At 40.9% G+C, this 16,203-nt stretch overlaps 1 protein-coding gene across 13 annotated transcripts in view; it reads right to left on the bottom strand.

Annotated features, from left to right (window-relative positions):
* AKAP13 (A-kinase anchoring protein 13) overlaps positions 1-16,203 on the bottom strand; it is a 233,436-nt gene that overhangs the window by 40,772 nt on the left and 176,461 nt on the right. For 6 of the 13 annotated variants that reach the window (XM_064517208.1, XM_064517212.1, XM_064517214.1 and 3 more), the window contains 5 exons: positions 14,833-15,203; positions 11,565-11,618; positions 8,008-8,070; positions 5,416-5,599; positions 4,019-4,127 (listed from right to left, as the gene is read on the bottom strand). In XM_064517208.1, the coding sequence (XP_064373278.1) occupies positions 4,019-4,127; positions 5,416-5,599; positions 8,008-8,070; positions 11,565-11,618; positions 14,833-15,203 (781 nt within the window). The remainder of the gene's footprint in view (positions 1-4,018; positions 4,128-5,415; positions 5,600-8,007; positions 8,071-11,564; positions 11,619-14,832; positions 15,204-16,203) is intronic. The other 7 variants (XM_064517213.1, XM_064517210.1, XM_064517217.1 and 4 more) reach the window with 5 other exon arrangements.

Raw genomic sequence — 16,203 nt, 5'->3', positions numbered from 1 at the left:
AATTATTTTGCTTGTAATAAAAAGGTAATGACAATATCACCAATTACAACAGCAGATGATAGCATTCACCAAATGGATAGACACCAGAACTAACCAGATGAGATATGAGGCTGATGTACAAAAATTTTTGGATTATAATCCTTTTATTCTGCCCTTAGTTAGCATTCACATACAGGACTAAGATAATGCTGTTAGACATCATGCAACAGGGCAGTTAGTTTAATGTGTGCAAGGTAAAACTGCAAGGTTTAAAGCAGAAACACCGATTTCCCCTTGCTTTCACCCATACTGGCTGCAAGGCACAGAAAATGATTACTTACTATCCAACTCCTCCTCCTCATCACTGGAAGAAGAGCCAATAGAAAAGAGAGTTTTAGACTTAGGAATGAGCGGAGAGATGCTGAAGGAGAAGGAGATTCGTCTGGATGGTCGAGTCCGTCCCGGGGCTGAGAAGTGGGTTAACAGCAGACATTAGAGCATGCTTGAAAATGCATTTAATAATAGAAAGGAGAGGAGAGCAGCCAAAGCAAACTAAAACCAAGCAAAAGAAATGTCTGCAAAGCAGCCGGCTTCAGAAAAGGCAAAAGCAACAAAGAATGCAGAACATGCAGATTTCAGAGGATGCCAGCTTCATTGCATATGTAACTCCAGGCTCAAGGCTTTTCTTATCTTGTCCGATTCTCTAGCAGATGTGTTTAAATTTTTATTACATTATAAAAGCCTAGAGCACATATTTGATATGGGCAAGCCACATAACCTATTACGGAGATCCCTGAGGAATATACTTCCCAAACCTTCTCATCATTTGACTCGAGATGGCAACCTCCAGCCTGTAACCCAACACATGTCCTTTTGGCCAATACAAAGAGAAGCTTTTGTACTGCTGATATCTTACCACAAAGCTGAATTCAGAACACAAAAGTATTAGCTGAGGAATATTCATGCAAAATATTCAACTCAAAGCAAACTCTCCTGAAATTTTCCTTCAGCCATTAGTCATAAACGCCAAAATCCTCAAGGGTTTGACTAAAATTGTGTTCACACTTTTCCAACTTCATCACCTAATGCAGAACGATCCTAGGGATGGAACCAGTGGAAGGCATTTAAATGGAAGAATTCTTAGTAAGGTTCAGACATCTGTTTTGTTTAGACTGCCTTTCGGCCAGAGCTCTTCCAGTGTCCCAGGACGTGACTGGGAAACACCCTTTTCTTTCTTCTGTAGTCTAGTATCTATTTAGACTAAAAGTCAAGATGAACAATAATACTTTACTGTAAATAGAACAACGTCCTCCAGCACAGTTCAATTCAACTTCCATTTCAGTGGTTTTATTTATAGCAGTTCCTGGCTTTATAACAATGCTCTGCACTGGAAATTTGCTATTCCAGAGCTGAAAGCAACCTTCCGAGCGCTCCAGCCAACAGCTCTTGTGACCTCCCTTTATGAAATGCTAAAGGATTAGCAGTTGTGAATGGCCACAACTACTTCTGGAGCCATCAAATGAAGTGTGGGTTAGAAACTCGTTCTTGGAAGCTGCTCCTGTCTCAGTACATATGACAATATATGGGAAAGATAGGAGAAAGTTCTCCATATGTTCACTCAATTGGATTTATTTTTTGAAGCTTTTGTGCAAAACATGTTGCTTCCTTTTCATTCAGACATATTTAGGGGGATCAGGGATTTTTTTTGTTTGTTTAACATCTACCATAAAATTATGCAAGTGGAATGAAGAAACATGGACATTTAAAGTTTTCCTAGAATTTATCCCCAATACATCAAGGATTTATTCTTGCATGACTCTTAAGTATTCTGCTGCAATAACCTGAACATCAAAGGCAAGTGATACAAGAGAGTTTATATTATATAATCCTAGATCTGAAAAAGGCACTAAGCTGCTTTGCATATATTAATGGTCACATCTCCAACAGGTAACACCATTCCTTTTTCAAAGTGATGGAGGAAGAATGAAGTGATTTACTGAAGTTTCCAAAGTAAGGAGAGTGTCAAAGTTGGGAAAAGAACCCATGATCTAAATTTCCAAGGTGAGTAATGCTTTTGGATGCTTTCTTCAAACACCTCAAATGCATCAGGTTTTCAGAAACCACCTTCCTACAAAAGTGAGACCCTGTAGAGGTGTCACAAATTAGCTATTGAGAAAGGAAAGCACACAAAGGCATTAGTCATTTTTAACACCAGTGTCCATAGCTAACAGACATCCATCTCAAACCAGAACACGAACCTCGCTAGTTCCTCCACAGTCCTCCTAGATAAGTTAATACTTTCTCTTTTTTCCTTCTCTCGCAAAGAGACCATCCTGGCTAGGCTGACACTAGAAGAGGAGGATGGGATAATAAAAATTGTCTAAAAGTTGTAATTAATCTGGTTCCAAGATGGTGGCACAAATCCTCCATTGCTGTAACCCCCCTTTGTGAGCCTGAAGGAAAGTCTCAAGCAAGAGGGAGGAAAGCATCAGCCTGCCAGGCTCTCTTAACCACCGAGAGAGTCTGTTTTCTGGGAGTTAGCTGAGTTATTTATAGTGTTTGGTTAGCAACTGGAAGCAATGCCAATAAATTGGTTGCTTAAAAAAAATAATGAAGGCCTTCAGCACAAGGAGGAAAGAGTGTGTGCCATCATACAGAGCAAATGCTGGTCTTTTCACAGGATAAGTTTGCCAGTGTTTTGGTTACTATTGCTGGGGGACACATTCGTTAGACCACATGCTTATTAATCATGGAAGAACGAGCACAAAGAATTTAAAAGTGTCTCCTACAAAGCCCAATCTCTGCGAGCTTCTACTAGCAAGCTTCTTAAATTACTAAAAGGCCTTTCTTTAAATTATCTTTCCCTTTTAAGCTTTGCAGAACTTCTGATTTTTCAATATAGCTCCATTTGCAACTGATGCTTCCATTAAAGTTAACATTTTTGGCATTAATTACAGAAGCACAATACCAGATTGAATCTGCATGACAAAACTCACCGAAAACAACGTACAACCACTGAATAAACCCTTTGCCCATCTGCTAACTCCACTTAGAGATGCTTGGTCTACAGACCACAAGGAAAATAAATAAATAAATAAATAAAAGAAGCCAGTATTTTCATCTGTGGGGATGAGGAATAGTGCTAATCACAGCGTACAGACAACTGTGAGCCCAAGACCATGTGGTGCTGCCCTGCACTCGTAACTGCATGCAACAGCCCAAAGATGCGCATTACATACCTGCAAGAAAGCGGCATGTTAATAAAGAGGAAAAGATCAGAGACCATCACTGACTGACAAGATGTGATCTAAAAAGTAAATCCATTTTCCGGCTGATAATTAAGAAAATGAAAACATGTGTAACATGGTCTTTCCTAAGCACATCCAGCTGCAGCATTCTGAATGACTCTTTCAGCTGAAAGAATCAATTCAGTGATGTTGCAAAATTAAATGCTTGTTGTTGCTTCAATTAAGCTAAAGTAAATTGAAAAATTTCACCTAATCATTGTTTGCTATTTTCTTCAGAAATGTGATTCAATAAATTACGCTCGCCTGCCCCAAAACATTTATTTTGAATTAAAGAAAGGGCAACAAGCTCCCTCAATGAGAACAAGACATGAATTCCCAAGTTTCTATAGCTCAACTTTCAAAAATCCAGAAGTAGGAAAATGAGAATTCAAGCGGAATTTATCTCAGTATAAGAGGAAGAAATTCTGAAAGAATGTGAAATTCAAATATAGTTTTTCTGCAACAAACTCAATAAATCATAGTTTTGATACCGGTCTAATTAAGGGGAGAAAAAAGAAACAACAGAACTAATAACACCAGGGATAGGCTGGGAAAAAGGAAATAAGGATCTAAACTGAGTAAGGTCTGCCTATCTACCCACAGTTCCATGCAATAGCAAAGCATCAATATTTCACATAATATAGGAAAGAAAGAGCAGGTACCAGCAAGTCTGCCTTGGGAAGGTAGCAAGAGATGCTTAATAATACAGTATATGGAATGGATAAGGGTAATAGAAAATCACGTTTACTCACTGTCCAGCACGGGTTTACTAATTGACATCAGAGACATCGATTTGGTCAGTGGAGAAGAAACAGCAGAAGCACAGAAATGAAATCCTTGCGGCTGTGATCTTTGATGCATCTGCAGAACATAAAATAACCACACTGAGCAAACGTGTCAAGCACAACAGCTTCAAACTCATTACAGATGACGGGTCAGGCCTCGTGCTGACTGAAATTCACACTGAAAGTCAAACAACAGAAAATGTAAACAATCAAGAGCATTTTTCCGAGTATAAGGTAATAGGTAAGACAGGCAAGGACCACAAAAAATAGAAGCAGAGTTGTACAGGTGAAAGGCAACATTCTGTTTTGTCTTTTAAGTGAAAAACAACTAATTATGGAACAGCTAGAGATGGGCACTGACTGTTTCCTTCTCTTGCAGGCTACCATAAAATGTGTTATTAATTGCCTGATGGCCTGAAATCATTATTGTGATTCCATCTTCTCATTATACCTAGACAAGAGGTTCAACACGGTAAAAATTGGGATGCTCAACAGTGTGCTCCCCAAAACGTCATCCCTCAAAGCATGAGATGATGTAAGTGTCATGACATACCAGCTCTTACTGGTCAGATCTTGTACAGCCCGTTTACTGCCTTGATGGATGGCTGTGACTCTGCTAGGTAAATAGAATAGCTGGCTAATGATTCTGGTACGTACCCAGAAAACATTACTGCCGAACCATCAAGCTCAGAAATCCAGGGCATTTCAAACATTTAACACTACAATTGTTTCTTTAATAAAAAACAATAAAAACAACAACAATAGAGATTCTAAGAACATTTAGGTCCATCTGTCCTGAATGCTTGTCATAAACTTCTGCTCCAAAGAGATCACACTAAATTTGCTTAATACACTATTAATCTTTTGCTTGACTGCTGCTTATAACAACATGTCTTCTGGGTTTAGTTACGCCTATGCAAGCAAAATTATCTTTATTTTCTCCTCCAATATGAAAATAAACCTGAAAATGTTAACAGATAACTTGCTGCTTGGTACTTGTATGTATTTCAGATCTGCAAAAGGCTGCATAAGTATTAGTTGCTGAAGCCTTATAACACCTTTACTGACGGTATCACTATATGCATGCTAGAAAGTTAAGTAACTTTTCCATAATTTTCAGGCAATCAGTAGAAGAAAACTGAGAAGTTATTTATTCTCCACTGTAAGACTTAGCCCATCAACTATGTTTCCACAATCAGGCAGCAAATCTGAACAAAGTGAAAAACCTTTGTGTTAAAGATGAAGACTTAAGTAATATCACATATGCTGGGAGGCAGCCCTTGCAGTCAGTCACTTGGGAAAAAAACTTCCATGACTTTGACTTAGACTTTTCTAAAAACCTAGTAATAGCTGGACAGCTTTACCCGGTGATCATAGTCTCCGATTTCCCCCTGCTCCAGTTCTTCAGTGAGCGAGACCAGGGACCCGCATTCATCATTGGCCAGAGGACTTCGTCGGAGGTCCTTGGAGCTCAGAGAAGAAGCCTCCAAGCTTGCTGAGGGCTTCTTGTTCTCACCAGGGTCTCCAGTGAGGCCTTCTAGGCTGTAACTGAAGAAAAACCAAGGAGGTTAGATCCCGACTAATTCTCACAGTCTGCTGTCTTTCATCACATAGGGCCTTCAGCTGTACAACAGAATGCAATCACTGACTGAACCATACAGGGAAACACTTAGGTTACTCCTCAGTATGTTACTTCTCAATGACCAAGTGCAGGTGACAGTGGAGGGATATATCTTTACATTTTCTTCAACAAATAGCAGCACCTTTGTGTCTCTACTGAGACACAACAGTTGCTTGGGAATAACCATTCAAACTCCTGGGTCAATGGACTTTTCCCTATCTTTTTCCCTTGCTTAAGTGGTGCAGAGGAAAATCTAGAATCACTCTTTTAAAGATGCTGGTATTTCTACCTATTCTTTTTTGTTAGCTTTACTAGGTTCCCCTTGGAATAAAGCCACCCAAATTGAACTACTTGCATAGCCCAGTGCTGCCTGTACTTGAAAACTACAGCTCCCAGCAGCCATGAAATTCGCCCTGTGCTGAATGCAATATTCTTCTTTGCAGACACATCCTCGGAGTCTGTTCAGCACTTGTCACTGCACCAAGCTTCAGCGCTGATAATGCCCTTCTTTCTGCCAAAGCTGATTGCTTTTTCCCTTTTTTTTCCCTAATTCAATAAATGTTGTCTCCATCAGCCAATTAGTCCTAGTATCATTTGCTTAAGAAGCTAGGTCTGTCCAGTGGAGCCACATAAGATCACTCAAAACTAAACAAAATATAAAACTTTTGCTTGCAGAACTGGTAGGTATGAAAGGTTTGGCCAACCTCTGTAGAGACAGCCGCTGTTGACAGAGAAGTAATCTCTACAGAAAATAATGCTAATACACTCTAAAACGACATTTCACATGTGATTAATTCCACCTGATCTTCTCTTGCCCTGACCTTCTGCTTCTGACCCTCCTCATCATTGTGGCCAAGCACTGATAAACTCATTGCAAGTCTAATTTGGGGTTTACGTGCAAGCTTTAGATTCACCTCCAGGTATACCAGCACACCTATGTCAGTATGGTTTGATCTTATGTGCAGAAAGTCTAGCTAGTTTGAAGCATGGCCTACCCTGAATAATTGGCAAGTGTATCTCAGCTTCAGACTAATTATGACATTTGAGTAGCCAAACAGCTAACATTCAAACAAATTAAAGGGGAAAAACACTCTAAATTGTAGAGATTGTTTACACAACCAGAGGTGCTTTAAATTCAAGTAGACTTGCATAGTAGTTACTGATGTTCTACGTTTCATTGGAAGTATTAAGTGGCTGATAAATATATATCTTCAAAGCAAAAACTGCAATAAATCTTGAGTAAGAAGATTTATTTTATCGTAAAGGCTTTTACATGTTAGTTAATAACAAAAAGGACTGGTTTGGGCAATTACAGTTTAATCTGTTTTAGGAAGATTTTGACTCAACAACGTGCATCAGTAGCAGGCACTGTACAGAATATATACCTGCATAGCGAAATTAGTCCCCTTCCTACAGATTATCTAGGACAGAGGAACATTTTTTCCTTCTATCTCAAGACGATAACCATGACATTACAGAAAAAATCATGCAGCTTGTTGTGACACAAATAATTCAGCTCAAAACTGCAAATAATATTATGTAGCCCATCAAATAGCCATCAGTTTTAGTACTGGTCTATAATCATTAGTTAGGGCATATAGACCAAATTCTAATTAATTCCGTATCTTCAAGTGCAGATTGCCTTCTTTCTAAATATCTAGTCTTCAGAAAGAGTTGAAAAGCTCTACCCACAACCAGCAAGAACTGCCAGAGGAAAACAGAAGCTATAAAATCTGGGACAGGCCTGCAGTTATGTTAATACACATTATCAGGTAAAGATCTGACCTGTAAGCATTAATCCCAACACTAAGACTTTTTACAGACGATGCGTATTTTAAATGTCTGGGAAATTTTCATCTGCGGCTATCAGATTGGTTTTTCACAGAAGGTTTTACATGATTAGCCTCTTTGAAGAAGAAACTAGAGCTTTCAATTTACAAAGAGCAAGTCTGTATGAACTTAAATCCTTTATAAGATCTGTCCAGAACAAAGCAGCGCTGAATCACATTAACTTTCATTATTTTTCTCTCACAATTATTGTTCTGATTATCGCTGCTGCAATATGCACCTTAAAATCATCAAGGAAAACAGCAACTCAAACCCAACAGTGCAGCTTCTTTAACGCTCAAGGCCAATGAAAAGCAGCCACCACCTCCACCTGCACCCATTTTTAGAAGATCCATTATTGAGCCTTATCGCCGAAAAAGCAGACGAAGCAAACACATACGTGCGCGTTTCAGCCAGAGCAGCAGAGAAAAAGCCTGCATGTGAAAAGCCGACAATACAGTTTTTGCAGTGCTCCTTTGCTGCTGCTGCACATTTATTTATACCATACCTTCTACAATTAAAGTCAGGACCCATGGCAATGAACTGTACGCCAGAGGGACACCAGCTCAAACTAGGAACACCAAAAGAGGCAAAGAAAGGAAAAGGGCTGTGATTATTGGATTGTTATGGAACAGGGGAATGTTGAAAGACTCTCACTCATGCATATCTTTAGGAAAACCTCCCCCCCACAAAATAATGCAATAGGTAATATATATTTTTGGCTGTCAGAACACACGAGACTCCCTCAAATGAAGAGGTCCTCAGTTACCATCGAACGGGTGGGTGGTAAGACAGCTCACGCTTCCCTCAGACTGATCCCACCAGTGGGTAAACACCACACTGGACAGGCTGCTCCTCGTGGGGAGGGATGTTTTGAAGGAAAACAATACCAAACACACCAAAGCCAAGTTTGCATTAGGAATCACATAGCTACTCTGTTAGTAATAATTAGTATTTTCCTGGCATCTCTCATCCAAAAATCAGAAAAAGAATCCCTTACAAACATTTAAACATGTAAGTCCCCTCCATACAAGTATTAATAACCTCAAAAAAATCTTGGAAAGAACAAGAAAGGAGAGTCACATTCTTAATGTTTCACAGAAAATCAGTGAAAGAGGCTGGGGGAAAAAAAAGAACAGGCTTGTCCCACTATTAACTTGTGATTAATTCAAATCAGAGTCCTTGAAATAGTATTTTGACTAGAAAAACTTTCAGCATACCCCAAAAGCATCCCAAGTTACATCATGAAAGACACAGGAGATGTAAATACAGCATGCAAATATTTTTGGTTGTCATTTTAAGTACTGCTTTTTGTTATTTCTCCTCTGTGCAATTATGGCCCAACCACCAGTTCTTCTTGTCAGCTACAGTGTATATAGGACCCCTACATACTTCAAAAGCTATCCAGGAAACGTATGTTGTCTGAAGGGAATTTTGCATCAGCACAGACTGGCCCAAGCAGTACTTCCCAAGTCCTTCTCCCAGCCTCTGGCATGTGATCCACGCAAGGAGAGAGCATGGCCAGAGTGCACTTTGCTCCAGGCCAGGAGCCTCTAAAAAAGGGCTGCCAGGATCTACAAGTGCCAGAAAGCTCAGATGGCACAAAGGAAGGCTTAAAGCCACTGACTGCATCTGTCTTTTGCTATGGCCTTGTATCATTTCCACAACAGTACAACATGGGAAGAATTCAGGAAGGGTTTGAGGATGAGAGTTCAGAAAATTGCTACCTGTTTTATCAAGGATGTTAACTGGGTGAGGACACATCTAAAGTACCTGTAACTTTGCACACCAAAGCTTGAGGTACTCTTCACCAACAGCTCTCAGCACATTGGCATGAAGATGCTTTATGAAGGCACACCTTCCCATAATATGCAAACACTTCAAGGGCCTAATCATGCTCACACTAAACCATGATGGTAGAGGGAAGCATTAGTGAGGGAAGGGGATTAAATACTTTCTTGAGGTCATAAAAGAACCAAGTCTTCATGGCCACAATAAACCTATCTGCATTATACATCTCCTCAGCCTGCACTCCCAGTGGTGTGTTCAGTCCCTGGCGGGCCAGGAAAGCCCCCAAGCAGAAAGTAGGTGAAGACTGAGAAGGGATCACGAGGAGGTATCACACATGCTTCCTCAGGCTTACGCTCCCTGGTCATCTACTTATGGCCACTAGAATGGTGGGCTAGGTGGACCTTTGGTCTCAGCCACTGGAGCTGTTCTTACACTCATTTCCTTTGACCGATTTGTTTGCAAGAGTCAGTAATTCTTGTGTTTGCTTATGAATGGAAGGAAAGAGAATTTTCCTTGTTAAAGAAGTGACATAACATTTACCCTATATAGTGCATTTAGAAAGATGCATCTATTCCTGACTCTTGCCACTTGACAGTGACCATCTAAAATGCTAAAATGGCAGGGAAGGAAGGCAGAAGAGAGGAGGGAGGGAGAGATGGAGGGAGAAAGAAAGAGGGCACACATGCAGGAGGAAGCCTGGAAGCGGTGGAAGATCTCAGAGAGGGATAAAGACCTCTTGGCAAGAGCTATGAAAAAATAGAGACTTACAGAATTATGATCCTGCTGGTGAGCCACCCACAAGCTATTGGCAACACCATAAAAACTGAGCAGAGATCATTGTATAGCAAGCAAAAGCCCTTTAAAGAAAACGACTTGGGGGGTGGGGTGGGTGGAGAGAGCTATTATATATATACAACAGCCTGAGAGTATTATGAGAACATAAATTGCTGGAATTAGTTTCAGGCTGTCACTCTGCAACTAGTGTTAGGGAGGATGATATCAAAATGGTTGGGAGGCCAGAACAGAGGAAGAGGGAATGCTTATGAAAGAACTATCACAAACTTTCAGAAATTACTAAGTATTTGACATTGCCTATTTGAGACATACTTTCTTGACGGTACGTGTAAGTTCAGTGTCTCAGGCTTAACTCAAGGCTCCTCTGCAGGAACTGAGTGAGTATTAACATAAAAATAGCAAAAAGATGCTCATTTGCATGAGTTGAGAAGAGAAGCACTGCGCTGCTTCCTACAGAGCAGGGTGATGCAAATGAAGTGGCTTCATAGAAGTCAAAAAACATGTTCTTTGTTGTGTCTTTCCTCTTTTTTTCTTTTTTTAAGAGCCCTCTTCTGAATTGTACAGCACTGCTCATATGGCTTCATTTATGCTGAGGCATAGTATGGCCACGGTAACATTTTTTCCATATGTGAAGATACGGAAGTTTGTTTACACATGCATCTAGGTAACCCAGACCAACACTTCAGGTAACCCCATCCATTTCAAGGGAAAAGAAATCCTCTGATAACCTGCCATGGGAGCACAGGTAACAGGCTACAGGAGATCAGCAGAAGTTAAACCACTGAAGAAGAGAGGTTAAACTTAAATGTATAAGAGTGGACAACCCACATGGCTGCTAAGTCAAAAATTAGTGTCCTATTTCATATGTTAATAGATAGCTCAAATGTTACATGTATGAAAATATGCATCTGCATGAAAGATGAGGAACTGAAAGTCTGCCATATGGCAGAAAACAAAAAAACATATGGAAGCAAAAATACTTATTCTCTATTTTTTTAGGAAGATGGTTTTAAAAAACAGCAAAAAAGCAAAATTAGAGCCATCACCAGCTGTAGATCGCCACAGTATTCTCTAACTTTGAGATTGTTTCTCATGCATTCCTTCAGATGCCCATCCTGCAAGGCTTGGCACTGGTCTCTGATGTGCTTTAAATAAAAGTTAAGCATATGCTTGCAGGTAAACAGTGATTTTAATACAACTTCAAATCTTACACGTGGAAAAGCCCAAGAAAACGATGTTCAGGATTTCTCAAAATTACCAGCACACTGTCCTGGAGGAAATGGCTTTAGCATGTGCTCTACAAGTCATAAAAATTGGCCCATGTCAGACTAAAGAGGGAAAGCAGCCAAGCTGGATGCACAACCCAGTAAAACAAATGCTTTGAGAGGCAGTGACTAGCCTCACATTAACTAACGTGACGGTATGGAGTTAGTAGACATTCAAACGTAAAACAGTTAGTCAAGTTAGTTGGCTTTGTACCTTCTCCTATGAATGGGAGGCTTCTTTATACCATCCCCCAGAACTCGCATTGAACTGAAAATGAATCATGGACAGTGGTCAGCAAATCGAATGGAATAAAACGAACAAATGGCAGCTAAAGAATTATTATCCCAACACACAAATAACAGAGAGTATGGAAATACTGAAGAAAATATAAAATGAAGAACTAAAGCAAGAAATGAATCTCTCTCATGCAGTTTTCTTCCTTTCTTTCTTTCTTTTTTTTTTTTTTTGAACAGAAAAAAGGCAGAACAGGTACTGACAGTTTTGCAGCTCAGCTGCTGCAAAACCCAAGTCAGTGTTAAGTTTAGATTGGGACAAACTATTTGACAGAAGCTGTTAACAGCCCTGGTTAACAATGGCCTCAGTTTTGCAGTGCTTAGTCCATCAGCGAAAAATGCAGTCATTTCTTTCCTCAGACATGAACATTAACAACACTGCATTGTTGTTAAAAGAGAGATACTTAACATCCACTATGAATGCTAAGAATTAGTGAAGGATGAACATCCCTTTTGTGGAAGCCTTGTTAGTCATCTTTATGTCTTTAATAGCAAAATGTAGACACAAGGACTATCCATGAAATGGATCTGAGGACAGAGGTGAAGAATGAGAACTGGACATATTTTCACATTTTATTTAAGGTGGCTAGATTTTTAAAATACCTTCTATGAACAAAATTTTGTGCTCCTCCCTCTTACCAACAGAAAACCCATAACACTAGAAAAGATCAAAGCATACAAAAGATGTTTTTTTGGATGGACTCCTCGGGTCCTAAACTAGCAGCTCAGCTGAAGCTGGACTCAGCTGCTTCGGCAGTCAGTGGAAAGACTTTTTTGGGGGTTGGATGGGGGCTGGAGCAGGCTGTGGGTTCTCCACTCAGATGGGAGGTGCATTTTTTTCGACTTATTTAGTGGCTTGCCACTGTTGTAAAAGGCAGTCCCATTCCCCTCCGCACCCTGGCTGTGCAATCCTGCCCCTGGCCTTGGGTTGGTTCTGGTGGCAATTGCACCTTTTTTGGTTAAGCTGGTTCTCTGTTAATTTAGCAAGCTGAACTGCTTGCTGAAGGGCCAGAGAAGTGCCAGGGGCAGGTCCAGCCCACCAGCAGTACAGACCTTAGATAAGGCTTGCACTTCATGTGACTTCACTTACAAGGTGTTCACAAGTCAAGTTATAGTAAAGGCTTTTCCCCTTTAAATGGAAAAGGGGACACGAATGAAACAAATGCACAAACAAACACTCCAAATTTAACTGGTCTGTTTGAGAGTCACTGGCATGGGCTTCACTCCCTAGGTATTTGTTCTTGTCCACTAAGCAACACAATCGTCAACATCACAACAGCCATGTACGAGGAGAATAAAGAAAAATAATAAATAATCCAAATTTCTTTGTATCAAAAGCATGAAAAAACCCAGGGACAAAACAGCAGCAAAGACCCACTCAGATTTTCTTTTCTAATTAACCTACATGACAGCTAGCCTTATGAAGTGGCAGCTGTATCTGAAAACATATGAGAATAATTACTGTTCCTTTACTCAAATTATCTTACATGTACAATAGACGTATTTTCCCATATCATGAATAGCCTCCAAACTCTGATGCAGAAGAACTTAACTCCATCTGTTAAGCATTAGCAGTAATTGCTAGCTATGCAGTTTATTACTCTCAGAAATCCTTACATAACAGGTCCTATACTTAAAAATAAATCTTTCTAAATGAGTTTATGAGCTTATGGACTCGTCGTATCATAAACCAGCTTATATATCTGATGTTGACTCTGCTGTAGCTTTACAAGATAGGTATTACTTTATTCATTTAAATATCACCTGGGGACCCAGAATGAAGTCCAAAGAAGGTGGCAGCAATAATAATAATAATAAAAATAAATAGAAAGGCACCTTTCACTCTGTGTTACCTGCAGGGTCTTTAATGCTTTTCAGCATTGGCTTTAAAATCCGAAGGGTTTATAACCTTCCTTTAGGAAGGCACACAGCTTCTGACGTGTTAAGGAAAGCAATGTGCCTCCATTTCAAAAAGGAGATGCCTGGATCATCCTGACTGCCCAGTAACAATTTACCAGGAACCCGCTGTCTGTGGCTGGGCTTAACGGCATCACCCAAGGTTCAGTTTAGCTTAAAACCAGAGCTGTGACCCAGCAAGGCTGCAGCTCTCGGCCCTCCCCGCGGACCGGCACCGGAGAGCGATGCTGGGCCTCAACTCGCAGCCCCCACCAGCCGGGATCTCCCAAGGAGGGCCATGTCATCTGGACCCTCTAAAAACAGCTGGCCACGCCTGCTCTACAAGCCAAAAACGTTAAAAGCAATGACCAAACCTCCGCTGCCTTCAGACTGCGAACGGTTTGACCCCAGCTGCCTCCAACAAAACCTATCTATCTATCTCAGGGCAGCTCAAAAGCTGAACTGCACCCGTGTGCACGGGGCATGGCAGGGGTTGGGGAACCCAACACACAGGTTTGCGGGGCCTTGCTCAGGTTATTTTTTCGGTGTGTATCTTCTTTTATTTCATTTTTCCCCCCAGTTGAGATAAAGAGACGAGCAGCTCTAGAACAGGACACCGTTTCTTCTCACTGACAGTTGGCACAAACAGCTCACTGCCACTCTGCTGTTAGGACCTGCCCTATTGCATGTTCTGAAGGAACAAAAGGGAAAACGGACAATATTCCCGGGCACCTCCAGGAACGCTGGAAATATGTTTTAGGTGGTACCATCTACAAGAGACTGAGGTGAAACTGACTCCCTGAAAATTCATCAAAAATCAGATGGGAACTATCCACCTCACCACTACCCCGCATTAGAAGCCTCTGCACCTCTGTTCAATACCCTGCAGCCCGTACTATCTCTTAATACAAGTCAGAGCAACAGCAGCTGTGTTTACTTTGTAGTCAATGAGATTTAACACTCCAATAATTCCTTTAACAAAACACTTCATATAGAAAGGGGTGGTGATAATTCAAATGGAAGATCTGTTGCAAGGCATTTCCATTCACTTTAATAAGCTTTGAGTCATTCTTTCTGTTCTCTGGAAAGCTGAAGTGTACTGTAGGTATTAAGTACTTTCATCCTGAAATTTTATTATAAAAAAGGTATGTTACGAGATTTTTTTTTCACTCTACTGAGTGAAAAAAGAGAGAGAGACATCCTTACTTTTCTTTTTTTATCATGCCAAATCCAAAGCTTACATGAATATGCATGAGCGGGTGCAAAGTAATCCAAAGCAGTTCTTCACTCACCTCCTCTGATTTATTTCTGCTTCATTGGTGGCATTCTTCCCTGGCCCCCAGCTATGCCGACGGAAAGGTGACAGCGGTCGCATGGAGTTTCTTAAGACGGAGGAATGCGCAGGCACATCTGTTATACTATCCAGCTCTTCTTCCGTCTCTCCTGAGCCAGCGGGTTCACCCTCTCTTCCCTCCGCAGCCACCATGTTAATGCAGCTTCCATCCAAACTGTACCTGTCCTTGGGCCTGATGAAGTTCAGCGTCGGTGGGAAGGGAAGCGAAGTGTCGCTGCCCAGGGATGAGTTTCTTTCCAAGGACATGGTGTCATCGGCAGAGGAACTGGAGCTGGTGACATCACACACTGACTGCTCCTCTTCAGGCTGCTGCAACAAAAGTAGAAGAAAAAAATTAAAAAGTAAAGCTAGATAAATACATTTAACATTTTAAACAAATACAAATATATTTAACATGAGCTGTGAGACTTCTTAGTTGATAGCATGAGGCAAGTCAATCATCAGAGAAGGGAGACTTTTTGTCCTGGTTTCAAAGGAGGCTGAAGTACTCCCTGCTGTCATTGTCTCTTCCACCTCTTTAAGTCACCTACAGCACAGTCCTGGGCTCCCCACTGGGCTCCTCTGACCTGCCTTTATCCTCACTTTATAGCATTTCACGCTACACGGGGAATCCTGCCTCCAACAAACTGCTTCTCCAGACATTTCTAGCTGAACCCGTTATCAGTCAAGGGGGCGTAAACCCGCCAAAGATTTACCAGGCCTTAACGACGGAGAGCGATTACGGGCGAACGGGGTCATCGGGACGTCTGGCGACAAACTCCAACCTCCTTTGTGTGACCTGAGCTAGGTTTGTAGCTTGTAGCCCTGAGACCTCAAAGGCAAACATACTGTTCCACTGCACCGTTCGGCACAAAAAGGAACAATTATTCAGTAGTATAAAACAGACACAAAAATAAAGGCCTAAATCCCTATCCCCAACCACTTTCCATTAAGCAAAAAGTTAATGTCAGGGTTTGCAGCATTCTTCAAATCCAGCTATAACTGAAAAACACTGTTCCACAGGATCAGCCGCATTGTATTACAGGTCTTGATTCATCCTGCAATTTTTGGTTTAGTTTGCTCCAAAAGCAGTAAGTGGAACCCAAACTGGTTCTCCTTGGCAAAAGGCCACATGCTGACAATACAACCTAAAAACAGCCTATGATTATTCTGTGTTCCCCATGGCTAGTATAAAAAACACAAGCATGTTCATGACATCACCTTCAGTCTGAAATGGTGTTTGCCCTGAGGGACTGACGTGGGAAGTTTCAATTTATTCTCCTGCAGAGCCCTGCACTGTATCATTTAAAATAATAATACGCAGAGCGAT

The sequence above is a fragment of the Dromaius novaehollandiae genome, chromosome 10 (genome assembly GCF_036370855.1).
Source record: "Dromaius novaehollandiae isolate bDroNov1 chromosome 10, bDroNov1.hap1, whole genome shotgun sequence".
In the NCBI taxonomy this organism is placed as follows: Eukaryota; Metazoa; Chordata; class Aves; order Casuariiformes; family Dromaiidae; genus Dromaius; species Dromaius novaehollandiae.
Note: the sequence above shows the minus strand (reverse complement) of the source record. Positions and strands in the feature narration are given on the sequence as shown.